The sequence below is a fragment of the Melospiza melodia genome, chromosome 3 (genome assembly GCF_035770615.1).
Source record: "Melospiza melodia melodia isolate bMelMel2 chromosome 3, bMelMel2.pri, whole genome shotgun sequence".
Lineage (NCBI taxonomy): Eukaryota > Metazoa > Chordata > Aves > Passeriformes > Passerellidae > Melospiza > Melospiza melodia.
The window spans coordinates 36,784,720-36,798,117 of NC_086196.1; the positions used below are offsets into that span (position 1 = coordinate 36,784,720).

General features: G+C 40.1%; 1 protein-coding gene across 1 annotated transcript in view; it reads right to left on the reverse strand.

Moving 5' to 3' along the window:
• CNKSR3 (CNKSR family member 3) overlaps positions 1-13,398 on the reverse strand; it is a 55,549-nt gene that overhangs the window by 5,013 nt on the left and 37,138 nt on the right. The window contains exons 4-10 of the mRNA XM_063151324.1: positions 13,229-13,316; positions 10,677-10,718; positions 8,700-8,819; positions 7,026-7,085; positions 4,243-4,311; positions 3,395-3,541; positions 1,730-1,854 (exon numbers count right to left, since the gene is read on the reverse strand). Of these exons, the coding sequence (XP_063007394.1) occupies positions 1,730-1,854; positions 3,395-3,541; positions 4,243-4,311; positions 7,026-7,085; positions 8,700-8,819; positions 10,677-10,718; positions 13,229-13,316 (651 nt within the window). The remainder of the gene's footprint in view (positions 1-1,729; positions 1,855-3,394; positions 3,542-4,242; positions 4,312-7,025; positions 7,086-8,699; positions 8,820-10,676; positions 10,719-13,228; positions 13,317-13,398) is intronic.

Here is a 13,398-nt window from a genome sequence, read left to right on the forward strand (position 1 = left end):
ATGAAAACACATAGCTGACTGCCTAAGCACACATAGACCCCAGTGTTCATAGCAGTTCCTGGACAGTACATTCCACTTGTCCATCTCTCCAGCAAGAACAATGCTACAAGCTCAGTGAACAGGAAGGAGCAATTTTTATAGAGATGCAAAGACCAAAAACTGCACTCAAGTTGCACCAGAAATGTGTGTATGTGGAGAGCTCTCCTACACCACCACCATGTGGAGACTGTGCCATGGGCAGGGAAACCAAACACTGCTGTCTGACTCCCAGTGTGGTGCAGAGGAGATCTGTGCCAGGAAGGGAAAAGAGCAGGATGTAGAGGGGGGAGAAAAAGCAACCATCACACAAATGGACCACAATTTCAAGAGAAAAGCAAAACATGCAGAGGTCAAAATAAATGACAAAACAGAAGGCAGAAACCTTTCTCCTCTTCCTGCCTGCTATAGCTTCTCACATTTACTGTCTTGAAAAGTTAAAGTCAAGATGCCTTTCCTTTTCCACCCATCATCCAGGATGAATTTTATATCTCATATTGCGATTTCTGTCCTTTTCAACAGGGATGCAGGTCTAAAGGCATTCGAAGCTTGATATAATTTTGTGTCTCTTTAGGAAAGATAAACAAATTGAGCACATGGACATAATTCAGCAATGTGCTTGAGATATTTAATGATTTGAAGAAACAACTAAGGCATTCATCTGCTAAATCTATATGCTTGTTATTGTGCCAAAAGATTTAAAGATTTGAGGGTTTTTTAATAAGAACTGAGCATGTGTAACCATAAAAGCAAGGCAAGAGCAGGTCAAGGTGGGTCCAACTTCAGTAAAGAGAGCCTACCTAAACAAGCCCCCCCCCCCCACCAGTCCTGCCCCAAAAACTGCAGTAATACCACCTCTGTCTCTCTGTCAGCCCTTAGATGGCAGGAGGCAAGTGCCCTCCCACAAGGCCTGCAGCAAAAGGTCACAGTTTCTGTGCTGGGCTACCTACATGTAACCTAAAATGTCATGGAAGGCCAGGTAGCATGCCAGCCTTTCATATCTTGCCTGGAAACACTTTTTTTCCCATCACATTCCCAGATCAGCTGGCAGCGTTCTGGCATGAGTCAACATGGACTTGAGAAGAAACAACAGTCAGCCTTACCATATACACCACTCTCCCTCCCACTGCGTATACAGGTCTGCATTTTTATAGCTTACACCACAGGATAAAAAAATAAGAGTTGATGTATTGCCTCTCCCTTCCCTTCAGTGGGAATATATTTGTTTTAAACAACTTGCAAGTTTAAAAATTTAACGTGATAGGCGACATTTAATGTGATATTCTTTTCTATCCTAACTCCCACAACAGTTACTCAACTTGCTAAAAAAGAAAAAATCCAACAGTGAAAAATGTTAGGGGCCAAAAATTACTTCTTGCTGTGTGCAGTTGGATTTAAACAGAGTCAGAAACATAACTCCACAACAAAACCAGAGAAGACATTGGTGTCATGTTCTGGGAACAACTCTGCTCTCTGTGGCACACAATCTTCCACTAATAAAATCTATTACAATCCTGGTAGTATACACATTTAAGCATAAGTTCAAGCAATCCAACGCATTTAGGCAGCTAGAAGAAAGTTTGAGATTTGCAGCTTCCTCAAGCCAATCTGCACAGAGCTCTAACAGCAAGCCAGCTCAGAAACAAGTGCAGTGAAGGAGGTTTGTGTGAGTGGTGCAGGTTTGTTTGCATACCGAGGAGAATACGGAACAGCTGGTGGAGGGGGTATGTACAGATCCAGAATGGCTGGCTTCTCCTTCTTCAGTGAGGTATCCACGGTGCTTTCTGGTGACTGAGTTGAAGCTGGTGAGGGACTGGTCTGAAATGTTAAACAGCTGTCAAACACCTGAACATTCATTTATCACTCACAAAAAGATAACTTAATAATCAATAGCACCATTTTCATCCCCTAGTGAACTACTATCTCTGTGATATATGGACACTTCAAAAACTCTTAGAGTTCACATTTTCCTCCACCCCCAGTCTTGGCTAGCTTTACAGGCCCTCCCACAGAAGTCCTATCATGGGTAATGCATTGCTCAAGCATATTTTGCTCTTTCCAGTTCTATTTTTCATGTAAATTCCACAGACAAAAAAAGCAACTGAGACAAATCCCCCTCTTCTATATTTAGATGTGTTAAAAGAAAGCAATTTGTTTAATACAGATATGATTAGCAAGCCTTGTGAAGCTGGCATATGCTACCTTTATTCCATACACTCCAATGCCTGGAGCACAGACAGGAATATAGTAAAGTTCACCATAGATTGAATCAATGGATATAAGGAGGACCAGGGAAGCAATTAAAAATACATTTGGCATTGCTCATCTTTGCACCTCACTTCTATAAATTCTCAGCACTTTTCTAGGTTCCTGTCTGCCTATAGGAGAGAAAAGGTTTCAAAGACCTTTCTTCTCCAATCATTCCCCCCCTAAGGAAACACTGCTGGGCACAGCCTATAAGCCAGCCCACCTCACCTCTTCACACTGAAGCACATGTCAGGCACGATAGGACACGTGTTGTTGATAAGAAGAGTGAACAAGTAGTCAAGCATACATCTACCCATTTTGAGAGAAATCTGCCTTCATGGAGATTTGTGATAGCCACCAGCATTTTACAGGTTTAAATTACCCCCATGGCTGTAGGAAGACCTGTATCACAACAGGAGGAGGAAGGGGAACTCTCCCTGGTTTTATTAATTTCAGATAATTAGTACAAATTCAGTTAGGTTGCTCACTCCTGCAAGCATTAAGCCCTAAGTTTCCTAATACAACACGCCATTCCTCAACATGGTTATTTAAGAATTATTAGCATCACTTTCTCTGTCTGCTCAGTACCCAATCTGTGAATTGCCCAACAACCAAATCTTATTTAAACAAGCAGTTTAAATAATTTTTTGAAAAAAAACACTTTCTCCCCCTTCACTAGCCTAAAAAGAGGACAAATATATGGAATAGTCTTAAGCTATTTCAGCAAAAACATATTACTGTGATAAACAGAGAAAGCATTTATTTATTGCTCCACGCTGATGAATTTCATACATATCAGCAGTTTCGCCTCAGATAAGTTCTCCCAGTGGCACACAGACTGATTCAAATATTCAGCACACCTAGTCCCTTTGTGCACCAAGAGGGCATTATGTGGTAGCAAGGAAACAAAAAAAAAAAAAAAAAAAAAACCACACTAAAAAAAACAAACCACATTTTCTTTTTTATTCCATAGGAGGACAGCCATTTCACCTAACCTGCCTTGACATATACTCAAGCACTTTGGGGCATTTCTAATATTTTTCTTTTTTTTTTCCAGCTGCAACCAAGGCATTGCCATCCTGAGATGAGAGTGGAGCTGGCAGGCTCTCACCTGCACCAAGGGTGGTTTCCAGCGCAGGTTCTTCAGAGGAGCAGGAGTGAAATGAAAAGAGCCAGTAGGACGTTTCTTAAGCAGCAGCCTAACTCCAGCAGGATTCTCTCGCAACTTTGCCACCAGATTTTTTAGTTGCCATCCAACCTGGAAGAGAATAAAGACACCTTTTGTTCAGCATTTATTTTCTGAAAGCAAACAAAGAAGAAAAACCCAAATCTACCAACTTAGACAGCTTGTTTTGGCATGAACCTAGAAGAAATAAGGGATTCCAAAAAAGTCATCCTAATTTTAAAAAAATTTGGAAAGCTCTTTTTTTGCAAGGTTCTTCATTTTCTTTGCAAGTTCTGTATTTAAGCTGTAAACTAAATACTGAGATATCAAGCAGTGCTCTTTATACCTCAGTTCCAATCCTAGAAGGACACATGGATATGCTCAAATTGACTAACACAGGGATTCACAGTGAACTACTTTTGTCATGTTTCTTCTCACATTGAAAGGCATTGCCTAATGTGCTAAGCAAAACTGCCATCATTATATCCAGGTTCCCAGATGCAAATGATTGGACAATCATTTGCAAATTATTGGGGGGCATTTTAAAGCTCTTTATCTGCATTTCAGTGGATTGTAACGAGACATTTTAAACAGGTCTTAAATGAAACATGAATTATTTTAATATTATGCATAAAGCATTTTAACATGAAATATTGTATTTTTATCAAAATATTGCAAATAATAACATTTATCTTGAAAATAAAATGTTAAAAAGCCTCAAACATCAGAACTGCCTCCTGACCCCATCCATTCAGCCCCTGTGGTGCAGAGCAAGCATAAGGGGAGTTACTCACCACAGTTTGCCTATTAACCTGGATCACTTCATCACCAGCGTGAATCTTCTGGGAGCGATCAGCAGGGGACTGCAAAGAGGAAACCAAGAGTCATGTGCTGCATCAGGTCTCCCTCTGCCCCAAAACAACCCCCCACCAATCTAAGTCAAAGGCTGCATCAGCAATGATTTTTCGCTATATGTAATTTTCACCTCTGCTGATGACTTGAGAAATGTAAATTAATGAATTGAATTATTTATTTTTATGTTGGGGGAACTAAACGGAAAGAGAGAAGGCATAGTCCCCATCTGTTAAAGACCAAATTGCATTTAAGTCATGGGACAGTCTCCACTCTCCTTTTCCCTCCAGTTTGTACTATAGTTTTAGACAGTAATGGAAGGGGCAGGAGGACGATTTCTGCCCTAACAACAACCATCTTAAAGAAATTTTAAACAAATGTGTATTTATGTTAAAAAATACTTCAAGACTCTGAATGTACAGAACAAAGGATCAAAACCCTTCCAATCCACAAGACAGATCCTTTGCACTTACTCTTTTTGCTTTCCAATGTAACTAGAAGCTTCTGACTTTAATGTGAAACTGCCTGCCTGAATCACCAACGTCAGCAGATAAAAATACTTGCACAGACAGGTATTTTTCAAATACCTACCTAATAATAATACACTTTAAAATACAATTTTCTTGGAACAAAACCTAAGCTCTGGGGAGCCGTTAGCAAGAAACAGATAAGTATGTCAATATTTAGATTTATCAACAGCTGGTGCAATGCACCAGCCTTTGCTGCACTGCAGTTATTAAAAACACTCTCACTGCTGTAACACACCAACTCCTACCAGCCTTGACAACACCCAAAGCACACACACACGCTACCTTGGTACATGCTGCACCCTGGTCACAGGAGAGAACTCCTCCCATTCCCTCCACCCCATGAGTAACCACCAGGCAGCAGGCCAGCTCTTCCTAGTGACTCCAGAACTAAGCACTGGAATTAAGGACTCCCTTCTCCACCTCATCACACCTTTAGACCTCATGTAACCTTGTTATGAGAAAGAACTGTGAGAATAAACAGTGCAACAAAGGAAGAAAACATGGGAAATTTGTGGGAGGCTTCAGCTATCATGAGTAACCCCATTTCTTCATTGTCTTCTTGCTTCCTCTGAGAGGAAATGCCTCTGTGGAAAGCTGCATATATAGGAGTCAACCAAGATCATGAAAAAATGCTGGGCCAGAGTCAAGTTTGTGAAAAACAAAGCTCCTTTCAAGCTGTCCTTTGGGTGACCAACAGCTCATCTGAGGGAGGGTGGGGGATCCTTGCACTGAGAACTCCTGCAGCAAGTGACAGGTGACAGCACTGGCATCACATCGTGAGAGCAGAGGAAAGAGCAGAGTTTAGCTCTAGAACTCAACATGCAAAGTCTCACGTAGGATGACATAACTCAGGGATCCTCTTGGCTGACTCACACCAAATGGACTTCCCCAGTTCTTCCATTGTTCAATTCAGGGATGCAATTCCATTGCAATCCCATACACCAGCTCCTGGGGATAGCTACTAAAATACCATTCCAAATCTAGCAAGAAAACTGAGCTAATATCCAGCCTGGGTCATCTAAATGATACCACACCACCATAAAGCCATCAGTTGATCATAGATCTCTCAGTTACTCAGTTCTGATGCTCCAAAGGAAGGAGCTTCCCCCAAGGAAGGATATTCCCCAAAGGAAGAGCCAGTGTTGATAACAAAAAGCAGACACTTAGGTCAACACTGAAAGCTACAGAAGGAATACAGACCCAAGACCTACATGCAGAGGCAGCTTGTCAGCAGTCAACATTACGTTCTTTTGCATGTATCAGATGTTAAAATTGCTGCAGAAGTGGACACAGTCTCTGTGGCAGAACCTATAAAGAGTTATGCCAGGACAACAGCATCAAAGCTATAGAAGCTTACACTCTGCAAGCACAGATTTCCACACTCTCCTGCCTGGTCCCTGGACCTGGCAGGGGAACGATTAGAACCACTGGTTCTTTCCTATTCACAAAAAAAAAAAAAAAAAAAAAAAAAAAGCATTGCAGCAAAAGCCAACTTTCTCTGCTCTTTTTTTTCTTTCAGTCACTGCTCCTGGACAGTAGTAGCCTGTTTGAAAACACCACAGCATCACCTGCCAGCCTCAGCTGCTGGCTAGAGGTCTACTCCTTCAAGGGCTGCCCAGAAGCCTTCAATAAACTCTCAGTGCAAAGGACTCAGTGTACAAATAAAACAAGGAACCACCTGCAGTAAAAAACTAGTTGCCCCTCTTGCCAACTACTTCCTTCCAGCTGACCACTCTTAAAGTCTTACTTGTTCATGGTTGTTTTAGTCTGCAAGGTAATTTTGTCACGGGACAGCTCATTGATTTAATTACTCATTACCGAATTTAGCACACCACCACCTAAATGCTCCCATTAGGGGAGATTGCCTTTGCCAGCAGAGAGCAAATACACCCAAGACTTTGTTAAGCAAGTTACCATAAGAGCTCAGAACAGCAGATACAGTAACTTATTAAAGCAATTACTTTAATGCCAAGCATTTGAACTAATTTGTGTACTTGCAGAAACTGGTTTAATCAGACTAACAGTGAAACATGCAGGCACAAAATATTTACAAACTGTGGAAAAACAAACGATGGATCACGCAGTACTTAAAGCAGTAATGCCATGCAAGTCATGTCTAAAACAACAAAAAGGAGTAAGTCAAACTAACTCAACCAAAGCTGCTGTCTGAGATAATCTACATTTGCTTCACTTACATTTTCTGTAGTTCCAGTAATTACATGCAATCCATCATAAGTTGATTTGATGTACATTCCCTAAAGAAAAAATGAAAAACAAGTTTAAAGGCAAAACAAACCACATAACTTATCTGATTAAAACACTGTTGGCAACAGACTTAAAGCATTATTAAAACCAGTTAACAATTTGTATATTCTTCCTTAAAAAGTGTGTAGTCTAATATTACAACACTCTAAACTTCTTCACAGATCACTTTTAGTGTAATTTATTACAATATTTATAATGATTTAAAACACCTAGTGTATGGAATAACACTCAGAAACACACTCTGGTTGGTCATAACAAACACTGCTGATTTTTCTGCCTTGTCAGACTTTGGCCTTGAACAGAATTTTATTTCCTTACTACCCAGCCTGCTTTAGAGGATGACAGGTTTTACTAGGAGGCCATCAGTTCTCTCCAAACAGAGCGGACCCACACAGGTGGGCTACAAGTACTGCTGACATGTTCTTTTACAGCTTCTCTTGGTAAGTCAGTACACAGACAGCACCGTAACCACAATGCTTACATAAGCACTAAAGTTCCAGCAGAGTATTTGTGGCTCTGTATGTTAATGCTGAGTGTGAACACAAGGACAAACTGGATGAAGTGGGTGTTGACTATAAGAACATCAAATTAAAAATCATGAACAGGCTATTAACTAATAATTACACAGATTTCCCACAAGAGGCGACCAGCACATTGATTTCATCATTTATGAACAAATACATAACTACTTTTCCTTTCTACATCTGTTGTTAGAAATATTTGCACTGAGAAGTACAGAACTGGATGTTACTGAGGAGCTGAAAGCAGCTCAGCTTTTAAAGTTACCACACTTACTTTAAAAATAGGTAGAAAATTAGATGATCTTTTTGACCTTTCGTCTCCAGCCAATTCTATGCCTGTTTTCCTGTCAGTATCCAACTGGGGGTACCAACCTCCTTATTTCTTATTTAGGCCAAGCTAGACTGGCTCTGCTTTGATGTAGCTTGTGTATTAACAAAGAAGTTCCCATAATTTCAAAAATGCATGACTGATTCAGTCTAATCCACTGGTCTAGGTAAGACTGTGCAGCTTTCTCTAAAAATGCTCATCTCTCCTGCCTTCAGGGCTAGGAGTGAATACAAATGCATGCAACAATTTAAATTCCCTCCAACTCATTCTAACACATCTGTTCCCTAGACAAAAAATCCACCGAGATTTCAAATTAAGTTTCTCGTAACCAGCACTCAGCTAAGCAGAATCCATTGAACGAATAGGAGTCAGTAATAAGACATGGCCACCAAAGAGTTTAAAAATTCTCATTTTCTTGCTAACAGCAAACCTCCAAAATTCTCCCATTCATCTCTATCTTGCTATAAAAAACATAAAAAAAGCATCTTTCAAAATACAAACATAATTTCTCATTGCCTCCTCCCTCAGAAATTATATTTGGGATCAAGCCTATTAATGTGCATATCTGTGCCTGACAGCCACTCCAGCACACCACCTGATAACTGACCTTTAGGGTTCCTTCTTGTGCCTCTTTGTTTTCCCCACAGATTACTACTGGATTTGAAATACCTTATTATAAAAACACACTTGCATAGGCTTACAGGGCTACTTATTAAATACTGGGAACATCAGGACACTCCAGCATTGCTTCTTACCAGGCCTTCCCCAGGTTTAATGTTGGTTAAATGGACCTCCTCCAGACAGGCACACTGGCTCATCAGTGGGTCTGTGGTTGATCGGATGGCTTTGTCACAAATGCCATTTAAAGTCTTGGCCTGCAATGAGAACACACAAAAAGCAGTTAGGAAAATTTTCTCCTGGCTTCTTCCTCTTTTAGTTTTCAAATACATAAAGGAAATTGAGTTCTAAAATCACTGAAATAGAAGATTGATTTGTACAGATCTATTCTACAGCATGTTTACATCCCTACTGTAACACAGAAACAACCTGTTTACATTAGTGCCACCTTACCATCACTAACAGATGCTGACACAGCCTCTGTCTGAAAAAATAAACACACAAAATATAACAAAAAACTGGGTTTGGGGTTTGTCTGCTCTAACCAAAACAGAAGTCACTAAAATATTGAAGCATTTTGGTGATTCCTTGTGGGAACAATTGACATTTTTCATGTTGTTCTGTATTTTTTCTATAAGAATACAACTAGACACGTGTCACAAAAAGTGATGTGCTGGCCATTGACTTATCTGCACAAAACCTTGCAGTATAAGGTAGGACCATCCAGCACTCAAGTGCTTCTGCAGTACTTCTCTCCATTGTGCCTCTGAACTGACCTCTTCTGGAATGCTTACACAGGCAAGGTTCATATTTCCTTTTGACCAAAATATAACTGATCCTAAGCCAACATTATAAATACAGGCCAATTCTGACCTTGGGGTGTGTGTCAGTAAAGTTGGAGGCAGAATGGCTTTGCCTTGCAGAACACGTAACTATCAGAATGTCTAATCAAACATGAAAAAAGAAGAAAAAACAGTCAAAAAAAATCTATGCCGTCTCTACACTCACAAATTTCATTATGTCCTACTGTGTTTTCTGCTTTGATATCAACTGAAGCAAAGCTGACACTCCAAGTAGGTTACAAAATCTTAAAGGAGAGGGGAGAGAAGTTTACTACACAGTACAGTAGTTAGCTATAAACTAAAAGTTTGGGAACCTGCAAGGTAAGTCACCTTTCACAAGGGGCTTGGATCCTTCAGTCAAAGAAGACACATGTAACTACAGAACAGGGGGGAGCTGTGTCATAGGAAGACATAGCTTTGGATTACAATGGTCCCTGGAAACAATAGCTCCAACGTTTTCTGTTTCGTTTTACGTCAGATTTATAGAACAGCAATAAAATAAATCAAAACAATGTTTAAGTGTGAATGCGAGGAACTGCTCAGACAAGGGAATTCCAAACAACAATACCTACTTCCAGTGTGGGTGTGCACAAATGGAAAGAGAAAGATACAGAGAACTGCCTTTTACATGGTCTCGTTATTTATGAACAAAATTATTTTTAGTTATTGTGCTAAAAAATTCCTAAGCATCTATGAGCTACCGGAAGGCCTTATCAAAGAGCACAGCCTGGCTCATGTCAAAAGCAGGAAGCGATGATTAAGTGTTACAAAATATAAAAAGCATTCCATTACACTCTGCATTTGGTCACAAGGCTCCTTCAAACAGCCCTAAAAACTTCAAGCTCAAGTACAGAGCCAGAGCTTCATTTCTGTGGCAGGGCAGTTCTTTTACATGAAGAAGCATAATAAGGCAGAGCCTCTGCTTATTAAGGTGCTAAATGAACATCACAGGCATAATTGGTTTATTTAGCCTGTGATCATTTTACAGGACTAGTCCTCCCTTGAAAATCTGAGGTTAAATCCTCTTGGAAATATAGCTGTGTAATGAAACTTTAAGGAATACTTGACTATGCTCTCACTGCACACTATCCATCTGCTGAAATTTCAGTGATTTCCTCTCCAGGAAAGAACATTGACAAAACAAGTCATAGTAATGTTTACTTGCATGATATGCTTGTGCATTTGGGACTGAAAAGCTGTTGTCAATAGTCAGCATAGAAGCAACCAAATGTGAATGCAGACAGCTGAGTTTCAACAGAAACATAAACTTACCACAGTCTGGACTTTATCTTCCATGTCAGCCACAGTGCAATCCTAAAAATAAAACAAGAACAAAACCCCTACATTAACCAATAAACATGGAAACAAATCATCTCTGAAAACTCTACAAAACTTTCATTTTAACCTCAAATAGAAATAGAGTTATTCATGCTGCAGGGATTAGTCAGATTAGTTTCACCCAGTAGGGCTCAAAAGGACTATTAAGCAACTATTTTCTGGCCCTGGCAGAAAGCAATAATAAACCTTGAAAACTAAGAGAATGTGGGATTCAATTACAGCAGCTGACTTTTCCAGAAAAGCAGAACCTTGCACAATTAAATCAGATTCTCAGAAGGCCAGGCAGAGGTGCTTGCCTTACACTGATAAACCCCAACTCAGGTACTCCTCTGTCCCAGGCACCAAAATAGATCTAAAGCATTCTGTTCAAAATAGAAGGGAAAGTGATTTTCTAAAAAATATGCTATCAGTGACATTCCTGAAGGGCAGAGGACTGCACACAAGGCATTATTTACACAGTCCAGGTATAAAAGTCTTTGTCCTGAAACAAGTTCATGTAAAAATCTACAGAAGTCATCACTGTTTTCTGCAAGAAGTGCTGAAGAGTGGAGAATGATATTATGCTCAGATTAAAAACTTAAAACAGCAAGTAAATAATAGACCAAGATTTACAATATCTACAAGGAGACAACCCCCAAGCATTTTAATAGCCTGAAGGAGGAGTCATGTTGGAGAAGTTTGTGGAGGACTTTCCCCTGCTTTTCTCTGCTAAATACATCTGCACAAATCAATAGCAAATGTCATCATTTAGCCAAAATGCTCAATATTTCAAAGTCCTTCTGCTCCCACTGATTTTTGTTTATCCTGTTTATCATTTCAGCCCTAAAGTTTGACATGGAACTTTAAGTGGAGTAAAATTCTCTCCTTGAATCTATATAGCTTTCATCAAAGGTAACTAGAATCTTCTCACATTCCTGCCATGCTTTATTATGATATGCTTTTATGCATCATTTATGATTATGCAGAGCAGCATTGGTTCCACGAGAGCCACTTTGGCCTTGTCACCACTAGAACTGACCACCTGTAGTCTATGCCTTAATAAGGAATACTTTTGAAGTCTAAAAACCCTCCTAAAGACTTTTCCACTGTATCTTTTTTCCATATCTGCAGACTCCTTCAGACTATTTTAGCACATGTGCCCTGTCCCAGGACAAAATCATCTTGGTTGGTTCTTCCCCCATTAATGCTTTTCTCATATGCACCAAGCCCATCTTTTATGATGGCTCATCAAATTGACAGAGAAGTAGTCTGACATTTTTTAAAAGTTGTTGTTCACAACTTTGATTCCCCTGCTATCAAGGGCTGACCTAAGAGAAAGATCAGACACACTTTTTAGCAGCTCTATTCACACATTCAGCAATCGCCTGTCTCAGTTCCTATAGCACCCTTGGGTGAACACCATCTGCTGCTAGAAACATGAACTGTTCCACTGCACAACCTGCACATCTGTAACTGTAAATCACTGAGTTTGTGCAATTGCACACAGAGTGCCCCAGCAAGAAGGGCACTGAGCAGCAGGCATGCACACCTTGGGGTAGCCAGATACCATCCTTTCACAATGACAACTGACATCACTGGGTGACATCACAGCTTGACAACTCAGGATGTTTCTGTCCTTTGACATCATCCCTTCAGCACGGAGAGGAAATCACCCATGTCACAGGGCATGGTCCTCCAGAGTTTAAACATTACATGGGCACAGAATAATGGTTATGAGCAAGTTTGGCAGTCACTGAAGTGTGCACACAGTGTTTCACAGCCACAGCAGTGCCATGCTCTCAGAACAGGCTGAAAAGCAGGCAGCGTTATTCAGAGAGCAAAATTATTATGTCAGCTACCAAGATTACCACGGCTGCTACATGTCCTTTTAGCTATTATTTATAGAAGCAGTCATCATACAGCTGGTAAATTAAAGTTTTGAAAAATATTCTGGTCTTGCAATAGTGGCAGAAGCAGTCTGGCTAGTGGGATCTGTATCATAAAGGTGGCAGCTCCTTCCATTACATGCAGCATTTCCCATTTGATAGCTAAAACATCCTGCATGAGACAAGATCTATGGAGTCTGCAAACACAGGTACAAAAAACAATGGAGCCATATTTTTGTTTAGAGTTAGCACTGATAACTATTTTTCAACATGCTGCTTGGAATGTGAAAATCTTCAAATGCAGATCAACTATTTCAAAGATTTTTTCTCTTTCCAGTAAAGCTCAAGAAAATAAGAGTAGCCTTTAAGCTGCAGTCAGCTTAAGACAGAGCCAGCAATACCAAAATTGATAATTAAATTGAAAGGCAGGGGGAACAACAAAAAAACCCCACAACTCAGAAACACAGACAACTGAAACTGCATGGATGTTCAAAATTAAAAGTAAGCTCTCATTCCCAGAACTGCCTTTCATTAGCACTCAGCACAAAGCAATCACATTACTTCCCTAACATCTCATTTCCTTCCCTTTTGGAAAGCAGAGAGGAAAAGAAATCAGCTGACCTTTTGAACAGTAGTAGTGAGGTCCAAGCAGAGCTGAATGATTCTGTTCTTCATTGATGAAAAGTCAGCAATACCTGTAAATGGGGTCCTACAACAAGAGAAAATTCCCCTTAGATTGGAGGGACCAGCCTTCTCCATTGCTACTTTACCAGTGAGGAAGAGCATATGAG